Raw genomic sequence first — 18,612 nt, forward strand, 5'->3', positions numbered from 1 at the left:
CAAAATCTGTCACTACTTCTACCTTTTCCCCTTCTATTTGCCAAGAAGTAATGGGACTGGTAATTAACTTATATGCAGAGTACATCATGAGAAACGCACAAGCTGGAATCAAGATTGGTGGGAGAAATATCAATAACCTCAGCTATTCAGATGATACCACCCTTATGGTAGAAAATGAAGAAGAACTAAAGAGCCTCTTGATGAAAGTGAAAGAGGAGAGTGAAGAAGTTGGCTTAAAAAGCTCAACATTCAGAAAACTAAGATCATGGCATCCAGTCCCATCACTTCATGGCAAATAGATGGGGAAACAGTGGAAATAGTGGCTGACTTTATTTTGGGGGGCTCCAAAATCACTGCAGATGGTGACTGCAGACATGAAATTAAAAGACGCTTATTCCTTGGAAGGAAAGTTATGACCAACCTAGATAGCATATTGAAAAGCAGAGACATTACTTTGCCAACAAAGTTCCATCTAGTCAAGGCTATGGTTTTTCCAGTGGTCGTGTGCGGATGTGAGAGTTGGACTATAAAGAAAGCTGAGCACCGAAGAATTGATGCTTTCGAACTGTGGTGTTGGAGAAGACTCTTGAGAGTCCCTTGGATTGCAAGGAGATCCAACCAGTCCATTCTGAAGGAAATCAGTCCTGAATATTCATCGGAAGGACTGGTGCTAAAGCTGAAACTTCCAACACTTTGGCCACCTGATGCGAAGAGCTGACTCATTGGAAAAGACCCTGATGCTGGGAAAGATTAAAGGCTGGAGAAGTAGGGAACAACAGAGGATGAGATGGTTGGATGGCATCACTGACTCAATGGACAGGAGTTTGAGTAAACTCCGGGAGTTGGTGATGGACAGGGAGGCCTGGTGTGCTGCAGTCCATGGGGTCGCAGAGAGTCAGACACGACTGAGTGACTGAACTGAACTGACTGAAGAGGACTGGATGCGATGATCTTTGTTTTTTGAATGTTGAGTTTTAAGCCAGTTTTTTCACTCTCCTCTTTCACCTTCACCAAGAGGCTCTTTAGTTCTTCTTCATTTTCTGCTATAAGGGTGGTATCGTTTGCATATCTGAAATTGTTGATATTTCTCCTGGCAATCTTGACTCCAGATTATGATTCATCCAGCCCGGCATTTTGCATGATGTACTCTGTGGAGGACAGGAAAGCCTGGTGTGCTGCAGTCCATGGGGTCGCAAAGAGTTGGACCTGAGTTTACGACTGAATGCCAACAACAACACTGCATATACGTTAAATACACAAGGAGACAATATACAACCTTGTCATACTCCTTTCCCAATTTGGAACCAGTCTGTTGTTCCATATAAGATTCTAACTGTTGCTTCTTGACCTGCATACAGGTTTCTCAGGAGACAGGTCAGGTGGTCTGGTATTCCCATCTCTTGAAGAATTTTCCACAATTTTTTCTGATTCACACAGTCAACGGCTGTCCCATAGTCAGTGAAGCAGAAGTAGATGCTTTTCTGGAATTCTCTTGCTTTTTCAATGATACAACGAATGTTGGTAATTTGATCTCTGGTTCCTCTGCCTTTTCTAAACATAACATGTACATCTGGAAGTTCTCAGTTCACATACTGTTGAAGACTAACTTGAAGGATTTTGAGCATAACCTTACTAGCATGTGAAATGAGTGCAATATCTGGTAGTCTGAACATTCTTTGACGCTGCCCTTTTTTGGGATTGGAATGAAAACTTATATTTTCCAGTCCTGTGGCCACTGCTGAGTTTTCCAAATTTGCTGTCATATTGAGTGCAGCACTTTAACCCCATCATCTTTCAAAATTTGAAATAGCTCAGATGAATTCCATCACCTCCAGTAGCTTTGTTTGTAGTGATGCTTCCTAAGGCTCACTTGACTTCACACTCCAGGATGTTTAGCTTAGGTGAGTGACCACACCATCGTGGTTATCCAGGTCATTAAGACCTTTTTTGTACAGTTCTTCTGTATATTCTTGCCACCTCTTTTTAATTTCTTCTGCTTCTATTAGGTCCACACCATTTCTCTCCTTTATTTTGCCCATCTTTGCATGAAATTTTCCCTTGATATTTCCAATTTTCTAGAAGAGAAAATTTTTCCCATTCTATTGCTTTTTTGCATTGTTCATTGAAGAAGGCCTTATCTCTTCTTGCTATTCTCTGAAAGTCTGCATTCAGTTGGGTATATCTTTCCCTTTCTCCCTTGCTTTTTGATTTTGTTCTTTCTCAGCTATTTGTAAGCCTTCCTCAGACAACTGCTTTGCCTTCTTGCATTTCTTTTCCTTGGAGATGGTTTTGATCACCACCTCCTGTATAATGTTATGAACCTCCATCCGTAGTTCTTCAGGCACTCTGTCTATCAGATCTAATCCCTTGAATCTATTCATCACTTCCACTGTATAATCATAAGGGATTTGATTTAGATCATACCTGAATGGTCTAGTGGTTTCTCCTACTTTCCTCAATTTAAGTCTAAATTTTGCAATAAGGAGCTGATGATCTCAGCCACAGTCAGCTCCTGGTCTTATTTTTGCTGACTATATAGTTTCTCTGTCTTCAGCTGCAAAGAATATAATCAGTCTGAGTCTGGTGTTGACCATCTGGTGATGTCCATGTGTAGAGTTGTCTCTTGTGTTGTTGGAAGAGGGTGTTTGCTATGGCCAATGTGTTCTCTTGATAAAACTCTGTTAGCCTTTGCCCTGTTTCATTTTATACTCCAAGGTCAAACTTGCCTGTTACTCCAGGTGTCTCTTGACTTCCTACTTTTGCATTCCAGTCCCCTGTGATGAAAAGGACATCTTTTTTTGGTGTTAGTTCCAGAAGGTCTTGTAGGTCATCATAGAATCATTCAACTTCAGCTTCTTTGGCATTAGTTGTTGGGGCATAGACTTGGATCACTGTGATATTGAATGATTTGCCTCGGAAATGAACCAAGCTCATTCTGTCATTTCTGAGATCTCACCCAAGTACTGCATTTTTTGTTGACTATGAGGGCTACTCCATTTCTTCTAAGAGATTCTTGCCCACAGTAGTAGATGCAATGGTCTTCTTAATTAAATTCACCCATACCAGGCCATTTTAGCTCACTGATTCTTAAAATGTTGATGTTCACTCTTGCCATTTCCTGCTTGACCATGTCCAATTTATCTTGATTCATGGACCTAACATTCCTGGTTCCTGTGCAATACTGTTCTTTACAGCATCAGACTTGACTTACATCACCAGACACATCCACAGTCAGGTGTCATTTCCGCTTCATTCTTTCTGGAGTTGTTAGTAATCACCCTCTGCTCTTCCCCAGTAGCATATTGTACACCTTCTGACCCTGGGGCTTGTCTTCTGGTGTCATATCTTTTTGCTTTTTCCTACTGTTCATGGGGTTTTTGCAGGAAGGATACTGGAGTGGTATACTACATGACTTCATCAGTAAACATTTCAGTCTTATTTCATCTACAAACATTTCAGCATGTCTTTGAAATACTAGAAACCATGATCTCATGATCTCATCCAAAATACATTAATAATTCATATTATAAGAATGCAGTTAGTGCTAATTTTTAAAAACCACGATTATCGTCATTATTTTAAAAAATGTTTTTAAAAACCTGCTCTCTAGCTGTGGTGTGGGGGCTTCTCATTGTAGTGGCTTCTCTTGTTGCAGAGTCCTGGCTCTAGGGCCAGCAGGCTTCAGTAGTTCCAGCGTGCAGGGTCAGTCATCATGGCTCACAGGCTTAGTTGTGGCATGTGGGGTCTTCCCAGACCAGGGATTGAACCGGTGTCCCTTGCATTGCATGGCGGATTCTTAACCACCAGAATCCCAGGGAAGCCCCCAGTTTTTAAATTGTCTTATAAATGTCATGACTCCCTCCTCCTCTCCCCCTATTTCTCTCAAGTTTGCTTGTTTAAATCAAAATTGAGACTAGATGAACTCTCTCTTTTCTGATGAACTTGATTTTTAATGAAACTAGACCATTTGTCTCGGAGACTTGCTCAGAGTCTGGAGCTCGATAACTGCATCGGTATGGAGGACTTTTCTTTGTCCCCCGTACTTCCTGTAAGTTGGTAATTGGCTCCAAGGCTTGATCAGGTCAGGATTTCTTTTTTGGGGTAGACTACCCTGTCAGGAGGCGCACCCTATGTTAATATGTTTTCTTTATCCATCCACTCGTCATTGGACGTTTGGGTTGCTTCCATGTCTTAGCTGTTGTAACAAATGCTGTGATGAACATGGATGTGCTATTCTCGCTCCAAGATCATGCCTTCAGTTCTTTTGGATATATACACAGAAGTGGGATTATTGGATCATATGTTAGGTCTGGTTTTAATTTTCTGAGGAACATCTGCATGATTTCCATAGCAACTGCACCATTCACATTCCCAACAATAGTGCACAGAGTTCCAGTTTCTCCACATTCTCACCAATGTTTTTCTGTTTTGTTTTGATGACGGTCATCCTAATGGCTGTGAGGTGATATCACGTTGTGGTTCTGACTTGCATTTCCCTGAGCGCTGGTGACGCTGTGCATCTTTCATGTGCTTATGGTCATTCCTACATCTTTGTTTGAGAAGTATCTCATCCTTTGTCCATTGCTAAGTATTTTTTTGTTGTTGTTTTTGAGTTGTAGGGGTTCTTACATGTTCTGGACACTCACCCCTTAACAGATATGTGATTTGCAAATATTTTCTTTCCGTGGGTTGCCTTCCACTCCGTTGATTTTTTCCCCTTTGATATGCAGCCATTTTCGAGTTGTATGTCACCTGCGTTGTCTATTTTTCTTTTGGTTGCTTGTGCTTTTGGTGTCATATCCAAAAAATAACACTGACAAAATCGGTGTCATAAAGCTCTTCTCTTATGTTTTCTTCTTGGAGTTTTACAGTTAGGTCTTACGATTAGGCCTTTTATATATTTTGAGTTAATAGATGGTATAAGGTAAGTGTCCAACTTCATTTTTTTGCTTGTGGATATAAAGTTTTCCCAATATATATATTTTTTTTTTCAAAAGGCTGTCCTTTCCCCATTGGTGGTCTTGGTACCCTTCTCAAAGTTTATTGGAGGACCAGTTTAGTTCAGTTCAGTTGCTCAGTTATGTCTGACTGTTTGCAACCCCATGGACTGCAGCATGCCAGGCCTCCCTGTCCATCACCAACTCCTGAGTCGGTGATGCCATTCAACCATTTCATCCTTGTTGTCCTCTTCTCCTCCTGCCTTCAATCTTTCCCAGCATCAGGGTCTTTTCCAATGAGTCGGTTCTTTGAATCAGGTGGCCCAAGTATTGGAGGATATGTACCATCAAAATTTTTAGTGAGTTCAGTTTACAAAGAATGAAGGAGTGATACCAGACTCTGTCTGCACGTTGTACTCTATGCTCAAACTCAAACTGGTACCACTGTGGTCTGGCCTCTCCCTGGAGGTGGGGGATAGGGCAGGAGAAGCTACCGTGTTGGTTATCTGTCTTGGGTAATGGCTCGGATAGTTCTGTACCACTCCATCCTCAGTAGCTTGTTCAAAAGGTGAAAGAGATGAGTCAGAGGCAACTCAGCCAGGAGGGGTGCAGGAGGGGCCAAGGCGTCTCCTTTCAAGTCCAACTCAGCTCTGAAGCAGGGTCTACTTCTTCCCATCCTCCCCAAGGGTATTTCTACAGATGTGGGGTTTCCTTCTGAATGATTCATTTACTGCAAAGTCCTAGTTGTTAAAAGACAAAGGTGGTTGTAGTAGAGGAGGTGGTGGCTATGGATCTCTACTCATTTGCTTTATCTTGTTTAGCAGAACCAATAACCAAACCATTTCTGGGTCAGGTCACGGTGACCAACACAAGATTCTTACTTTTTCTTTCCTTCCCTCATTGTTTAAGAGGAGATATTTACAAATAGAAGAACTTCAAGAAGCTCCCTGCATAACCACACTTTGACTGACTATCCTCTGAGGGTAACAACACCTAAGGATTCCCATGGAGCCCTTTGGAAAGGATTATGCATGTTCAGTCGCTAAGTCATGTCCCACTCTTTGTGACTTCATGGACTCTAGCCCACCAGTTTCCTCTGTCCATGGGATTTCTCAGGCAAGAATATTGGAGTGGATTGCATTTCTTTCTGCAGGGATCTTCCTGACCCAGGGTTCAAACCCGAGTTTCCTGCATTCGCAGGCAGATTCTTTACCACTGAGCTACCTCTAAGGGCTAGAAAGGATTGAGGCATACCATTTAAGAAAAGTTTTAAGCCAGTGTTTTTCAGCAGGTAGGATATACTAACTCTCTCCAGAAATTTAAGAATTTGTTTGCACTTTGGTGGTAATCTTTAAAAAAACTAATACAAGCATATTCTGAAATCATCAGATTGAACATCAGAATGTGTTTGTGTTTAGGGTCTCCTTAAGATGTACTGGGCTTCCCTGGTGGCTCAGATGGTAAAGAATCGGCCTGCAATGCAGGAGACCAGGGCTCCATCCCGGTCTGGGACAATCCCCTGGAGATGGGAATGGTTACCCACTCCAGTATCCCTACCTAGAGAATTCCATGGGTGGAGGAACCTGGCAGGCTACAGTCCATTAGATATACCAGCACTATTCTGATAATTTCCAGATAATGGGACCTAAAGAGAGACAGACTTAATATATTCTATTCCAGCCAAATGTGAAAATGAAAGTTGCTCAGTCATGTCCGTGTCTCTTTGAGACCTCCTGACCTATACAGTCCATGGAATTCTCTAGGCCAGAATACTGACGTGGGGAGCCTTTCCCTTCTCCAGGGGATCTTCCTAACTCAGGGATTGAATCCAGGTCTCCTGCATTGCAGGTGGACTCTTTACCAGCTGAGCTACCAGGGAATCCCCAGCCAAGTGTAGTCAAATTGTATTAACCATGTATTGCATAAACAGAGAGTCATCATAATTTGATCATAAAAAAGTAAGTGCTAAATTGGTTAGTTACAACTAATAATACAGGGGAGACAAACCATGCTGAAGTCAGAAGAACCTTCATCCTGATCAGATTCATTCTGTCAGTGGCAATTTAATTTCATCAAAGTAACATTATTCTAAATATTGAATTAATGCTTTTGCTTCAATATTATCATCTTGTAGTTTTGATTGTGCCTGCGCTAAGTTGCTTCAGTCATGTCTGACTCTGTGTGACCCCATGGACTGTAGCCCTCCAGGCTCCTCTGTCCATGTGATTTTTCAGGCAAGAATACAGGAGTGGGTTACTATTTCCTCCTCCAGAGGATCTTGACAACCCAGGGATCGAACCTACATCTCTTATGTCTACTGCATTAGCTGGCGGGTTCTTTACCACTGTGCCACCTGGGAAGCCCTCTGGAGTTTTGATTAGAAGTCATTTATAAATTTGATTTAGTTTTGTGGTTGTATGAGAGCTACAAATTGAAGATTATATTTGGTTTTATTTTTTATTTTATGCATTAGTTTTTTTACTTTTTGACTGCATGGCGTGAGGGATCTTAGTTCCCCAACCAGTACCCCTTGCAGGGGAAGTGCAGAGTCTTAACCATTGGACCTGCCAGGGAAGACCCTACATTTGGTTTTAAATTCACACATATTTAAGGAATGTTATAATTTCAAAATTGTCAATTTTGGGAGATGCTGAAGAATCCAGTTATCATCCAGCTTTCCACAAAGAAAAGCTCAAATCAATGTGGTTTCACTGCTGAATTTTACAAAACATTTAAAAAAATTGACATAATTCTTCATAAGCTGTTCCAAAAAAGTAGAAGAGAGGGAAATCTTTCGTAGCTCATTCCATGAGACCAAAACCTGATACCAAAACTGGACAATGGCATCAGAAGAAAGCTACAAATCAATATCCTTTATGAGTATAAATGCAAAAATCCTCAGTGGAATACTAGCAACTGAATTCAGCAATATGTAGAAAGGATTATACACCATGATCAAGTGAGAGTTACTCCAGAACTGCAGGTAGGTTTAACGTACAAAAACCAACCAATGTGATGTGCCATCTTAATAGTATAAGGGGGAGAAATGATCTCAGTAGACACAGAAAAAGCCTGTGACAAAAGTCTAACACTTGTTCAAGATAAAAACAGAAAAGAAATGAGGAATAGAAGGGAACTTCCTCAATCTAATAAAGGACATCTACAACCCACACCCCAGCTAACATCTTAGTTAATGGTGCAAGACCGAAAGCTTTCTCACCAAGCTCACGAACAGCACACTCTTTCGTTTCTATTCAACATTGTATTAGAGGTTCTAGTTGAGGCAATGAGGCAAGAAAAACAAATAAAAGGCATCTGGATTAGAAAGGAAGAAGTAAAACTGTCTCTATTTACAGATGACATAATCTTGTTTATAGATTCCTTCTAAGGAATTCACCATGAAAACAAAACACCTGTATGAGATAATAAATTCAGTGATATTGCAGGATACAGGGCATTCCCAGGTCACGCAGTGGTAAAGAACTCGCTTGCCAATGCAGCAGATGCAAGAGACATGGGTTTGATCCCTGGGTTGGGAAGATCCCCTACAGTAGGAAATGGCAACCCTTTCCAATTTTCTTGCCTGGAAAATTTCATGGACAGAGGAGCGGCCATGGGGTCGCAAAGAGTCAGACATGACTGAGTGACTGAGCACGCACACACACACAGAGGATACAAGATAAATGTAAAACTAATTTTGTTTCATACTAGCAATGAATAATTTGATATTTAAATTAAGAAAATAATTCCATTTACTTCAAAGCATCAAAAAGAATAAAACAATTAGGAATAAATGTAACTAAAGAAGTACAAGGCTATCATACTGAAAACTAAAAGAGATTGAAAGAAATTAAAAGAAAACTAAACAGAAAGCTACCCGTATTCATGGATTGGAAGACTTAATGTTGTCAGTGTGGCACTATTCCCCTAACTTGGTCTAGAGATTCAGTTCAGTTTCTGTCAAATCTAGCTGGTTCTTTTGTAGAAATTGAAAAGCTGCTCCTAAAATTTATTCTTTGTCGTCCTGTGCTTTGTAGGATAGTTAGCAGCATCTCTAGCCTCTACCTTGGAGTCCTTTGACCTGTACTCTTGAGAGTCTGTTGGACAGCTAGGAGATCAAACCAGTCCACCCTAAAGGAAGTCAACCCTGAACATTCACTGGAAGGACTGAAGCGGAAGCTGAAGCTCTGATCCTTTGGCTACCTGATGCGAAGAGCTGACATATTGGAAAAGACCCTGATGTTGGGAACGACTAAAGGCAAGAGAAGAAGCGGGGTGACAGAGAATGAGATGGTTGGATGGCATCACCGACTCAATGGACATGAGTCTGAGTAGACTCAGGGAAGGAGTGATGGACAGGGAGGCCTAGCGTGCTGCAGTCCACGGGGTCACAAAGCATCAGGCATGACTGAGCGACTGAACAGCAACTGGTTTCTACTTGCTTGATGCCAATTCTCATCAACTCTTGGGTAAAATGGGCTTTGGAAACTAGAGATTTGGAATTTCCCTCAGGCTTGGAAGCATTATATGCCAAGGAGGTGTGGGGAGGCACCAGCAGCATCTGCTACAGTTAACCCCTATAGCACTCAGATGGGCTTCCCAGGTAGCACTAGCAGTAAAGGATCTGCTTGGCAGAGCAGGAGACACGAAAAACAAGGGTTCGATCCCTCGATCGGGAAGGTCCCCTGGAGAAGGAAGTGGCAACCCACTCCAGTATTTTTGCCTGAAAAACTCCATGGACGGAGGAGCCTGGCAGGGTACAGTCCATGGGGTTGTGAAGAGTCAGACATGACTGAGCACACACACAGCACTCAGAACCATTTCTGTCCTACATTAACTCACTTCATGCTGTACTGGTTCTTCCAGGTGATGGCTGCTCACGATTGAAAAAGAATTTAAAAAATCATCATGAGAGAGAGGTTAGGGGGACAGCTATATTTCCTGTTTCTTAAGATGGTCTTAAGGCCATATTAGACATTCATCTTCTCCCTCCTCTTCCACCCATTTGAGATTCTCCTCACTCTTGGTGAGCAATTTTTTTCTTTTTGGCCACAACATGTGACCTGCGGAACTTCCATGACTGGGGATGGAATCTGTTCCCCCTGCAATAGAAGGACAGGAATTGTAGCCTCCAGAGTTATTTTAACTCGACCACCAGGGCAGCCCTCATCTAGCACTTCTGGTCTGAACTGCTCACCTGGGGGGGTGACCCAGACTGTACCCCCATAACTGGGGCCTTACCAGGCTGTCATGGTAATTATCCACTCCCAGTCATGACTTGACATGAAAGCATGAAGACACGCCCCAGGGAATTCCCTGTGTTCTGCAAACACTCCTTCTTACCTCATTATGTAGACGTGACTGTATCTCCTCAGAATAATTGGAGATGAATTACTCTGGCCTACAGCACTTCCCTTTTCTGTCTTCTGGTTTATTGGCACGTTGCTTAGTTGCCAAGCTGTATCCGACTCTTTTGAAACCCCACGGACTGTAGCCCACCAGGCTCCTCTGTCCATGGGATTCCCCAGGCGAGAATACTGTAGTGCGTTGCCATTTCCTTCTCCAGGGGATCTTCCCAACTCAGGGACTGAACCCAAGTCTCCTGCATCACAGGTGGACTTTATTGCTGAGCCACCAGGGAAGCCCCTATTGGCATGAGGAGCTCAGAATAACCAGGTTTTAGCCACACAGTGGAGTTCTATATCCTTTTGCAGAACACCTCCTTATCCCCCATCAGGAGATTGAGACTTCTAGTCCAGCCAAACCTGAAGCGCAGATTCCTCAGGGAGACCCTGGGAGTGGTGATGAGAGATGCCACTAGACATCCATCCCTTGGTTCCCAGAACTTTGGGGATTCTACCAATTGGAATCCAGCACCCCCATCCCTCAGGATTCGCCTACCAACGGGTGCCTTCGTTGTGCCATTTCAGGCCATCACAATGTTTAATCAAACTGGTAACTTTCAGGTGATGTTCTACACAGCAGGATCACTGGATCCCATTATCACATGCCCATTTTGACATAAAATGGAGCCCTTGGTTTGCGGCATGTATCACGATTCAATCAGAGAAGCAGAGCCATTGTGAGTGACATAGTGACCTAGGTATTCTTTTTTTGCCATGTTATGTGGCATTTGGGACCATAGTTCCCCGCCCATGGATCAAACTCATACCCCCAGCATGGAAGCGCAGTCTTAACTGCTGGACTGCCAGGGAAGTCCCTCAAAAGTTTTTTTTATAAAATTTCATAATCATCTCTTTCCATAGGTAAAATGCCAGAGTATTCAAAGCATTGTGTAGCAACAAAACATTTTTAGTAATGTCCCATGCACTATTTGAAACACACTTATACTAAACAATTATTCACTGTTTATGAATTATTCATTATTCACTGAAATGAAAACTCAGTTTCACTGGGTGTCCTGTGTTTTTGTTAAATGTAGCAACCCTAAACAGTATACAGTCTTCAGATACATACCACTTTCTTCACGTTTCCTCATGATACAACCATTTAGGAACCAGTTTTGAAAATACCAGCTAGTTGTGAACCTAAAGAGGGTGACTTGTCTTCCCCTAGTGGTGAATCCAGTCAAGTGGTAATTCAAGGTCGCACTTAATCACTTTAACTAAACACTTACTGTCAGCTGCAAAGTGTGAAAAAAAAAAAAAAAAGGTCCTTGCGTTTATGGAGCTCACCGCCTAGAGAAGGGGATGTATTCTGGGGGATGCTATAAAATCTCTCCTAAGGCAGTGTCTCTGACAGACATGAAGGGGCAGGTGGGCACAAAAGTGACTTCCATGTATGCACATCGTGGAGGTCTTCCAGGAAGACTTCAGACTGGATGGTGCCCCTTTATTCTGAAACACTCAGAATCATCTTTTTTTTTTTTTTTGGCTGCTCCACCACAGCATGAGGGATCTTAGTTCCCTGACCAGGGATTGAACCTGGGCCCACAGCTGTGGAAAGTTCGGAGTCCTAACCACTGGACCACCAGGAAATTCTCCATGTCTTTTTAAAAGTTAAATTCCAGAGGATTAAAGCATTATAAAATCTGGATCAGACAGTGGTACACAAAAAGACACTTTGCTATTTTATCATACATTTAAGGCCTAAATCCAGTCTTTTGGAAAAATGGTCCATCTTTCTAGTGGAGAGATAGGAAAATGTTTTCTTCTTCTTCAGTCATTCACTTTTTCCTCTGCTCCTTCTGAGGGATCCAGGAAATTTGGGGAAGTAGGACCGTGGAGGGATTGGCAAGTCACTGTGAGGAGAAAAAGTTTATTGAGTAACTTTTTTGGGGCTATGCCACGCAGGATCTTTCCCAACCAGGGATTGAACCCCTGCCCCCTGCACAGGGAGCTTGGAGTCTTAACCACTGGACCACCAGGGAAGACTAAGAAATGTTTAATTTAAAAGTGCTACTGAGAGACCTAATTTTTCCATTTTCTCCCTCTTCCCAAGACCTTTTTCTAAGCCACTGAGAGACCTAATTTTCCATTTTCTCCCTCTTCCTAAGACCTTTTTCTAAGCCAGAATATCGACTCTGCCCACTCTTTCTTTTCATGGTTGGTCAACTACCATGAGCTGTTGACATGAGCTACCATGCAGAAGAAAAAAAAACTGGATGTTACCAGTATCTGTCACTAGTGTTAAGTAACAGGGCGTCTCTTGTGCATCAGAGATGAAATTATTAACATTCACTTCCCTGTACATTTTGGGAAAGTATTTGAGGACGCTTACTAAAAACACATGAGGGTTCTCAGCCTGAATGTCAATGGTGTTTAACTTCAGATCAATTTACATGTGGGACTGCGGAGTCTCCTTCAAGAGCGTACCTGGAGAAGAAACGTTGGTCAAAGGGAACAGCATGCTTTGAGGGGGCAGGGTCTGCATTACAACTGCAGACCCACTGGCTCAAGGCTGTGTCCGGCCAAGTCTAAACACAAGGTTGTGAAAATAAAGCAAAGACTGTGCGAGAGCTCCCCGCCGGGGTGGCCCCTTCAGGACACCAACGCTGGGCGCGGCCCACCCGGCACGGGACCAGCCCCCTCTGTTATGAACACCTCACAAAGGCAGCAGCCACCGCACCCGTGATGCTTACGTTCAATCAAAACCACCATGGAACCCAAGACTTTTGGCCTCAGTGTTTATTACAGAAACTGTTACAAATGTTTAAAAAACAATGGCAGTGGGCATTAAGACAAAGTACCCACGAAATAAGACACAAACACTGGCAACACTCGCTGTGTTTTCATAGAAACACTGGAAATATGGCCGTGTCCTCTGCCTCAATAAGACAGACAAACGGAAACACCCACTTGGTTCAAATTCTAGGTTTCCCTCACTTGACAATTATTTCCTATGCAATTCTTCCGCGTGAGCACCGCACCCTGGTAGGTACTGGGGATACAGTGCTAAGTGTATATTCCTGAGCTCACAGAGCTTCTGGTCCCCTGCGAGGGGCAGACAGACACCAGCTGAAACAAACACAAACGTGTCAGGTAGTCCAAGGGTTACAGGGATGGGGAGGAGGTAGGAAAAGCTGGACACTTCCAAATTCTTAGAAGCAATCTGAGGCTGCTTTGAAGGTAGGTTTGGGGAAAAGATGTTATACAAACTATATATATATATATATATACACATATACACTTAAAAAATTTATTGGACAGTGCCGAGTCTTAGTCGTGGCATGTAGAATCTAGTTTCCCTGAACAGGGATCAAACCCAGGGCCCCTGCATTGGGAGCTCAGAGTCTTAGCCACTGGACCACCAAGAAGTCCCTAAATATATAGAAATAACTTTATATGTTGCAAATTTCTGGTCAAGATTTAGAAGCTCATAGTTCTAGAGCAGCATTTACCCTTTTCTAACTAGAACCTATGCTAAGTGTTTATGGATGTACTAGTGGCACAGTCGAAGGCGATGGCACCCACTCCAGTACTCTTGCCTGGAAAATCCCATGGATGGAGGAGCCTGGTGGGCTGCAGTCCATGGGGTCGCTAAGAGTTGGACACGACTGAGCAACTTCACTTTCACTTTTCACTTTCCTGCATTGGAGAAGGAAATGGCAACCCACTCCAGTGTTCTTGCCTGGAGAATCCCAGGGATGGGGGAGCCTGGTGGGTTGCCGTCTATGGGGTCGCAGAGTTGGACACGACTGAAGTGACTTAGCAGGAGCAGCAGCAGTGGCACAGTAGCCAGCATCATATGTGAACATGTATGTTTACAGACCCATGTCACTATGTATATATTAATCTACATTACATATGAATACCTGATTTCTGGCTGCAATGACACAAATCTTCTACATAAATGCTTACATTATATCCAGCCTCTCCAAGAGTTATCAGTATCACAGATTTGAGGAAGTTTATTGCTGCTCTCAAGTATATAGTGTTTGCAAGCAAACTATTTTTTCAGAAAAAATACTTACCATCTTACAAGTAAGCACATCTTCATTAAGCTACATGTGGACCACAATGAAGAATGGGATGGAACTGCATTTTCAGGTCTGCAAGATGCGGCAAAACGGAGGGGTTTTTGTTCGAGGCCGCTCAGATGCTTGTTTATTGAAAACCACAGGGGATCTTAAACCCCAGACACACATACTCCTACATCCAGGGACCTAGCGACTTTAGCAGCATCTCTGCCTTATAATGCCCTAGTTTTCCCTCTGCCACGTCCCACAAAGGCACTGTTCCCAGTCCGAAGCAGTGTTTTTCCTGTGGAAAATCCCAGGCCCGACTGCAGGGCAGGCCGGCCGCCTTGACCCAGCGCGGAAGCCGGCGGGGGCAGGGTCCTCTCGACAGTGACAAGTTCCCAAGGACGGACGGGGCCTTTCCCAGCGAAGGGCGAGTCCTGATCTGCTTTAAACCAAATGCCTCTGGTCAGAGGATCTGAGGTGCGTTTGGGACTCTGGAAGGATTCTGCAGCAGAGAAACGCCCTGGTTGGGGCCTCCTGACCATGCACTCCCTGAGGAGCTGGATGGAGGCCCAGCGGAGCCCAAGGTGCTCTGGAGAGGACAGGCGGGGCGCCACAGCCCTTCTCAGCGCAGCTGCTTTCAACCTCTTCTTCCACCCAGAAGACCCTGCGGACCAGTCTAAATGAGCCCAGCCAGACCTGATGTGCTGGGTGGTGCCATCTCTCTTTCCTCAGTCCTGCTGCAACGACTGAAGCTGAGAACTTGGCCTCAGAGGTAGCCAGAATTCCTACACTTCCTTTCTCTGCAGGAACTCCATGAATAAGCCCAAACAGCAAAATCATTTAAACATAAATTATAGATGCCTTTGAGAGGTTTTACATAATTTTAAAAACTCAGGTTTCCTTCCTAGTTCATTTCCTCCCACACTCTGATGATAAATAACTTGCATTTCCTTGAGTGCATGCAGGCTGAGCGGAAGCGATACCTGCATGCCTGTGAATATTGCCCCACAGTGGACAGAAGCCGGCCAGCTTATGTTAAGAAGTGACACAGATGAGCCGTGAAAACAAATGCCACCCCTCAGGATGTTAGTAATCAGAAGCTGACGATGCACATTATTCTTATTTTTCACTAAAGCTACCTGCTTCTTTCCCACTGACTCACACTACTTACTGTTTCTCAGTAGCATTTTCTGATCCCAAGACTTTACATACACTGCCACTAACGTTCCACACTCCCATATCCTAAGAGATAACAGTAACTTCTCTACTCAGCCTGTTCCCCATTTCTCTGTAATTTTAGGGATTATGCCTTCTAATCAGAAGCTAGTGTCCTAATGTTCTGAAACAGGAAGCCTTAATGTACATATAGTAAAAGATGACATGGTTTTAATTCTAAACTGTAGAAGGGATGGGTAACTGTGATGCAAAGGCCAATGTAATTGGTACGCGTGTATGCACGTTCAGTCGCTTCAGTGTCCGACTCTCTGTGACCTCGTGGACTGTAGCCCGCCAGGCTTCTCCGCCTATGGGATTTTCCAGGCATGAATACTGGAGTGAGTTGCCATGCCCTCCTCTAGAGGATCTTCCCGACCCAAGGACTGAACCCACATTTCTTGCAACTGGTATAAATGTGATTGGTATAAACAGAGAGAATCCCCCTGAAAAATCTATAAGAACCTCGTTTCTGGCATCTGCAGCTGTTTTCCAGAGTAAGCTACTTTTTCAGAAAATCAAGTGATGGTGGTATTCAGGTTCTTCTTTGAAGAAGACCAAATGTTCTGAATATCTCCTGAAAAATAGTGAACTATAATGCTGTGGGGGAGAGGGAGCAGCGCAGCGTTACACAGCGACAGCACCAGCTGATGGGAACACAAGCACCCCCAAACCCCACGCCAGCACAGGGCTGCTTACAGTAGCGTGAGGGAGACAGAGGGTATCTTCTGGACTTAACGCCTCTCATCCAAGGCAGGTCCAATGACAGGCCTTTCAAGACTTGACACGTGGCAAAGGACGCAGAAAACTTCTTGAAATTCATTTTAAATAGTGAAGTGCTTGCCTGTATTTTTTGGACCTGCGATCTGAAGACGCTTTTTCTTCCCCGACACGGACAATCTTCTTTTGACAGTTACTGAGAAGAGCAAAAAGCCCAGGCTCCCACTCTGACTCTTGCAAGACTCCCTAATGTTTCAGGGTCATTCCTGGTCACACACTGTCCTGTTGCGGAAACTCTTCGCTTATTTTGCTTCCACTGTTTTCATCTTCGTTTGAATAGTTTCCTGAATCTTGACTAGTTTGGGAACTGTACTTTTTGTGAACTTCATCAATTTCATCAGTCTCTTCTATTTCAGTAATAATGCTTGCATTTTCAATTATAAAACATCTTTCCGTTTGTTCCTCAGAAGTGGAAAGGAGTAGATTCCTTAGTGGCTGATCGGAGAAATACTAATTCAAAAGGGAAAGAACAGAAACAGATTATTTAAAAGAACAAAAAGTGGTTTTCGAGTTCCAATAAGCTTCAGTTTCTTAAATCCTTTATCTAGAAATCCTATCTTTTGACACGCGTATTAAAAGCGAGCTAAGAGCATATCCACCGCACTATCGTGTTTAGAATAAAAGCACCACCAGTGAGGTCACGCACATCTCAGTACTGTTTTGGGGAAATTATCCAAACAGTCTCTAAGAAAGTCCACTGTGCTACGAGGGGTCAGGGTGGAAGAGCGTGGTGGGTAAGGAAGGAACGGGAGGGCACTGGGATGGGGGACATTTTGTTGTGAAATAATAAAATGCTGGTATCCAATCCGAAAACATCCAGAAGAGGCACAAGGGAGAGTTAACTTTTTCCCAGTTCCGCTAAGAGTAACTTGCTAGTCTTAAAGTTCTTTAAGTAACAGCTCTGAATAGAAGAGCACATAGAAATGACACTAGAAAACTCAGGGATAAGAGGGTGAGACAGCTCACGTGGACAGAGTGCTGGCGCAGCGGTGGGTCTTTCTGGTCCCCCGCCCTCGCTCCTCACAGTTCTACGGGATGGCACTGCTGGCGCTGCTGTACAGCTATGGGCACTTGTGCAAGTGCTCATGACTGAGCTGCACAAGTTCAGAGCCAGTCAGTGCAAATACACTACAGCCCGTCAGTGAGCCACCTTCTGGCCTCCAGCTCCACGGCCTGAGAACCTGCAGCAAGGCAGGCAGCGTGGGAGCCACTCCAGGTGCAGACGCCACCCCGGGCAGCGTCCACGCTGACGGTCATCGCTTTGTGCTTCCACGAACTGTGCCAACCACACAGACGTGCCAGCCAAAACACCGAGGTGCTGCGAGAGGAAACGCGCCTTTCTCTGTCTCATTTTCGGTGATTTCATCCACAGAATAAAGTTTCTGCGCTGGCGACAATGTTTTAACCTTTTTGGGAATATAGATGGTAAAACAAGTGCCCCAGCAGCCAAACTGCCAGAAAAACACGGGATTAAGGACACATCCTTCTATTCCACGTTACTCTGTTACATGGCTGCTTCTGAAGTCAATTTTCTAAAACTCTGAAGAAAAAAACCCAGGTCCGTCTGTATTATTTTTTGAATATCAGGAACACATTTATATTCTGTTGCAATCAAATATATTTCCCTTTCATTTTCAGAAAAATCCAGCTAGCTGTTGACCAAGAAAAGTAACCTACCTCGTCAACAGAGGAAGGAGGTTTACTTGATGGAAAGAACACATACTTGACACATCTCAAGAAGACGCTCACAACATAAATGACCACAGGAATAGAAAACAATGCAGTGCAAGTTCCAACTATAAGCCAGGTTTTGGAAGTATTTCCTGAAAAGAAATAAATGGTGTTTAGCATCAATATAGGTTTTGACACACAAATACATTAAGACTGCTGACAGTTTGTGTGAAAGAAATACAGCCATGTGAAAGGAAATTTACATTGTTAAATAATACCAATAACATAAAAAATTCACAACTAAGGGATTTCCACATGATAATTATATCAAAGGTTATATAAAAATAGCAGTCTCATTAAATTCTAAGAGTAATGCAAGAAATTAATTATGTGGCTATGCATGAAATATAAAGCATGCAGAAACCACTGAACTAAGTTGAGTATTAAAAATATTTTCTAAAACTCAGTGTGAAGTTTTGTGAAGGTGTGAAGGTCTGATTTTGACTTACATAGTCCATTAAGAAAATATTCTCTATATTTTCGCAGCAAAACACAAACATTTTACAGTTTTCAATGAATTGGTTATTT

General features: G+C 43.3%; 1 protein-coding gene and 2 long non-coding RNA genes across 6 annotated transcripts in view; 2 read left to right on the forward strand and 1 right to left on the reverse strand.

The window, feature by feature from the left end:
- The window catches only part of LOC132346179 (uncharacterized), a 56,504-nt gene extending 45,155 nt beyond the window's left edge, over positions 1-11,349 (forward strand). For both annotated transcript variants that reach the window (XR_009495937.1, XR_009495941.1), the window contains exon 3: positions 8,975-11,349. This is a non-coding gene — a long non-coding RNA (uncharacterized lncRNA). The remainder of the gene's footprint in view (positions 1-8,974) is intronic.
- Positions 11,350-13,069: 1,720 nt separating this feature from the next.
- IFNAR1 (interferon alpha and beta receptor subunit 1) overlaps positions 13,070-18,612 on the reverse strand; it is a 30,521-nt gene continuing 24,978 nt past the window's right edge. For 2 of the 3 annotated variants that reach the window (XM_059887833.1, XM_059887855.1), the window contains exons 10-11: positions 18,031-18,176; positions 13,070-16,803 (exon numbers count right to left, since the gene is read on the reverse strand). In XM_059887833.1, the coding sequence (XP_059743816.1) occupies positions 16,564-16,803; positions 18,031-18,176 (386 nt within the window). In that variant the 3' untranslated portion in view covers positions 13,070-16,563. 3 annotated transcript variants of the gene reach the window in all.
- Positions 16,802-18,486, forward strand: LOC132346184 (uncharacterized). Its single transcript, XR_009495946.1, has 2 exons — positions 16,802-17,911; positions 17,992-18,486. It is a non-coding gene; the product is annotated as an uncharacterized lncRNA (long non-coding RNA).

Source organism: Bos taurus, chromosome 1 (assembly GCF_002263795.3).
Source record: "Bos taurus isolate L1 Dominette 01449 registration number 42190680 breed Hereford chromosome 1, ARS-UCD2.0, whole genome shotgun sequence".
Lineage (NCBI taxonomy): Eukaryota > Metazoa > Chordata > Mammalia > Artiodactyla > Bovidae > Bos > Bos taurus.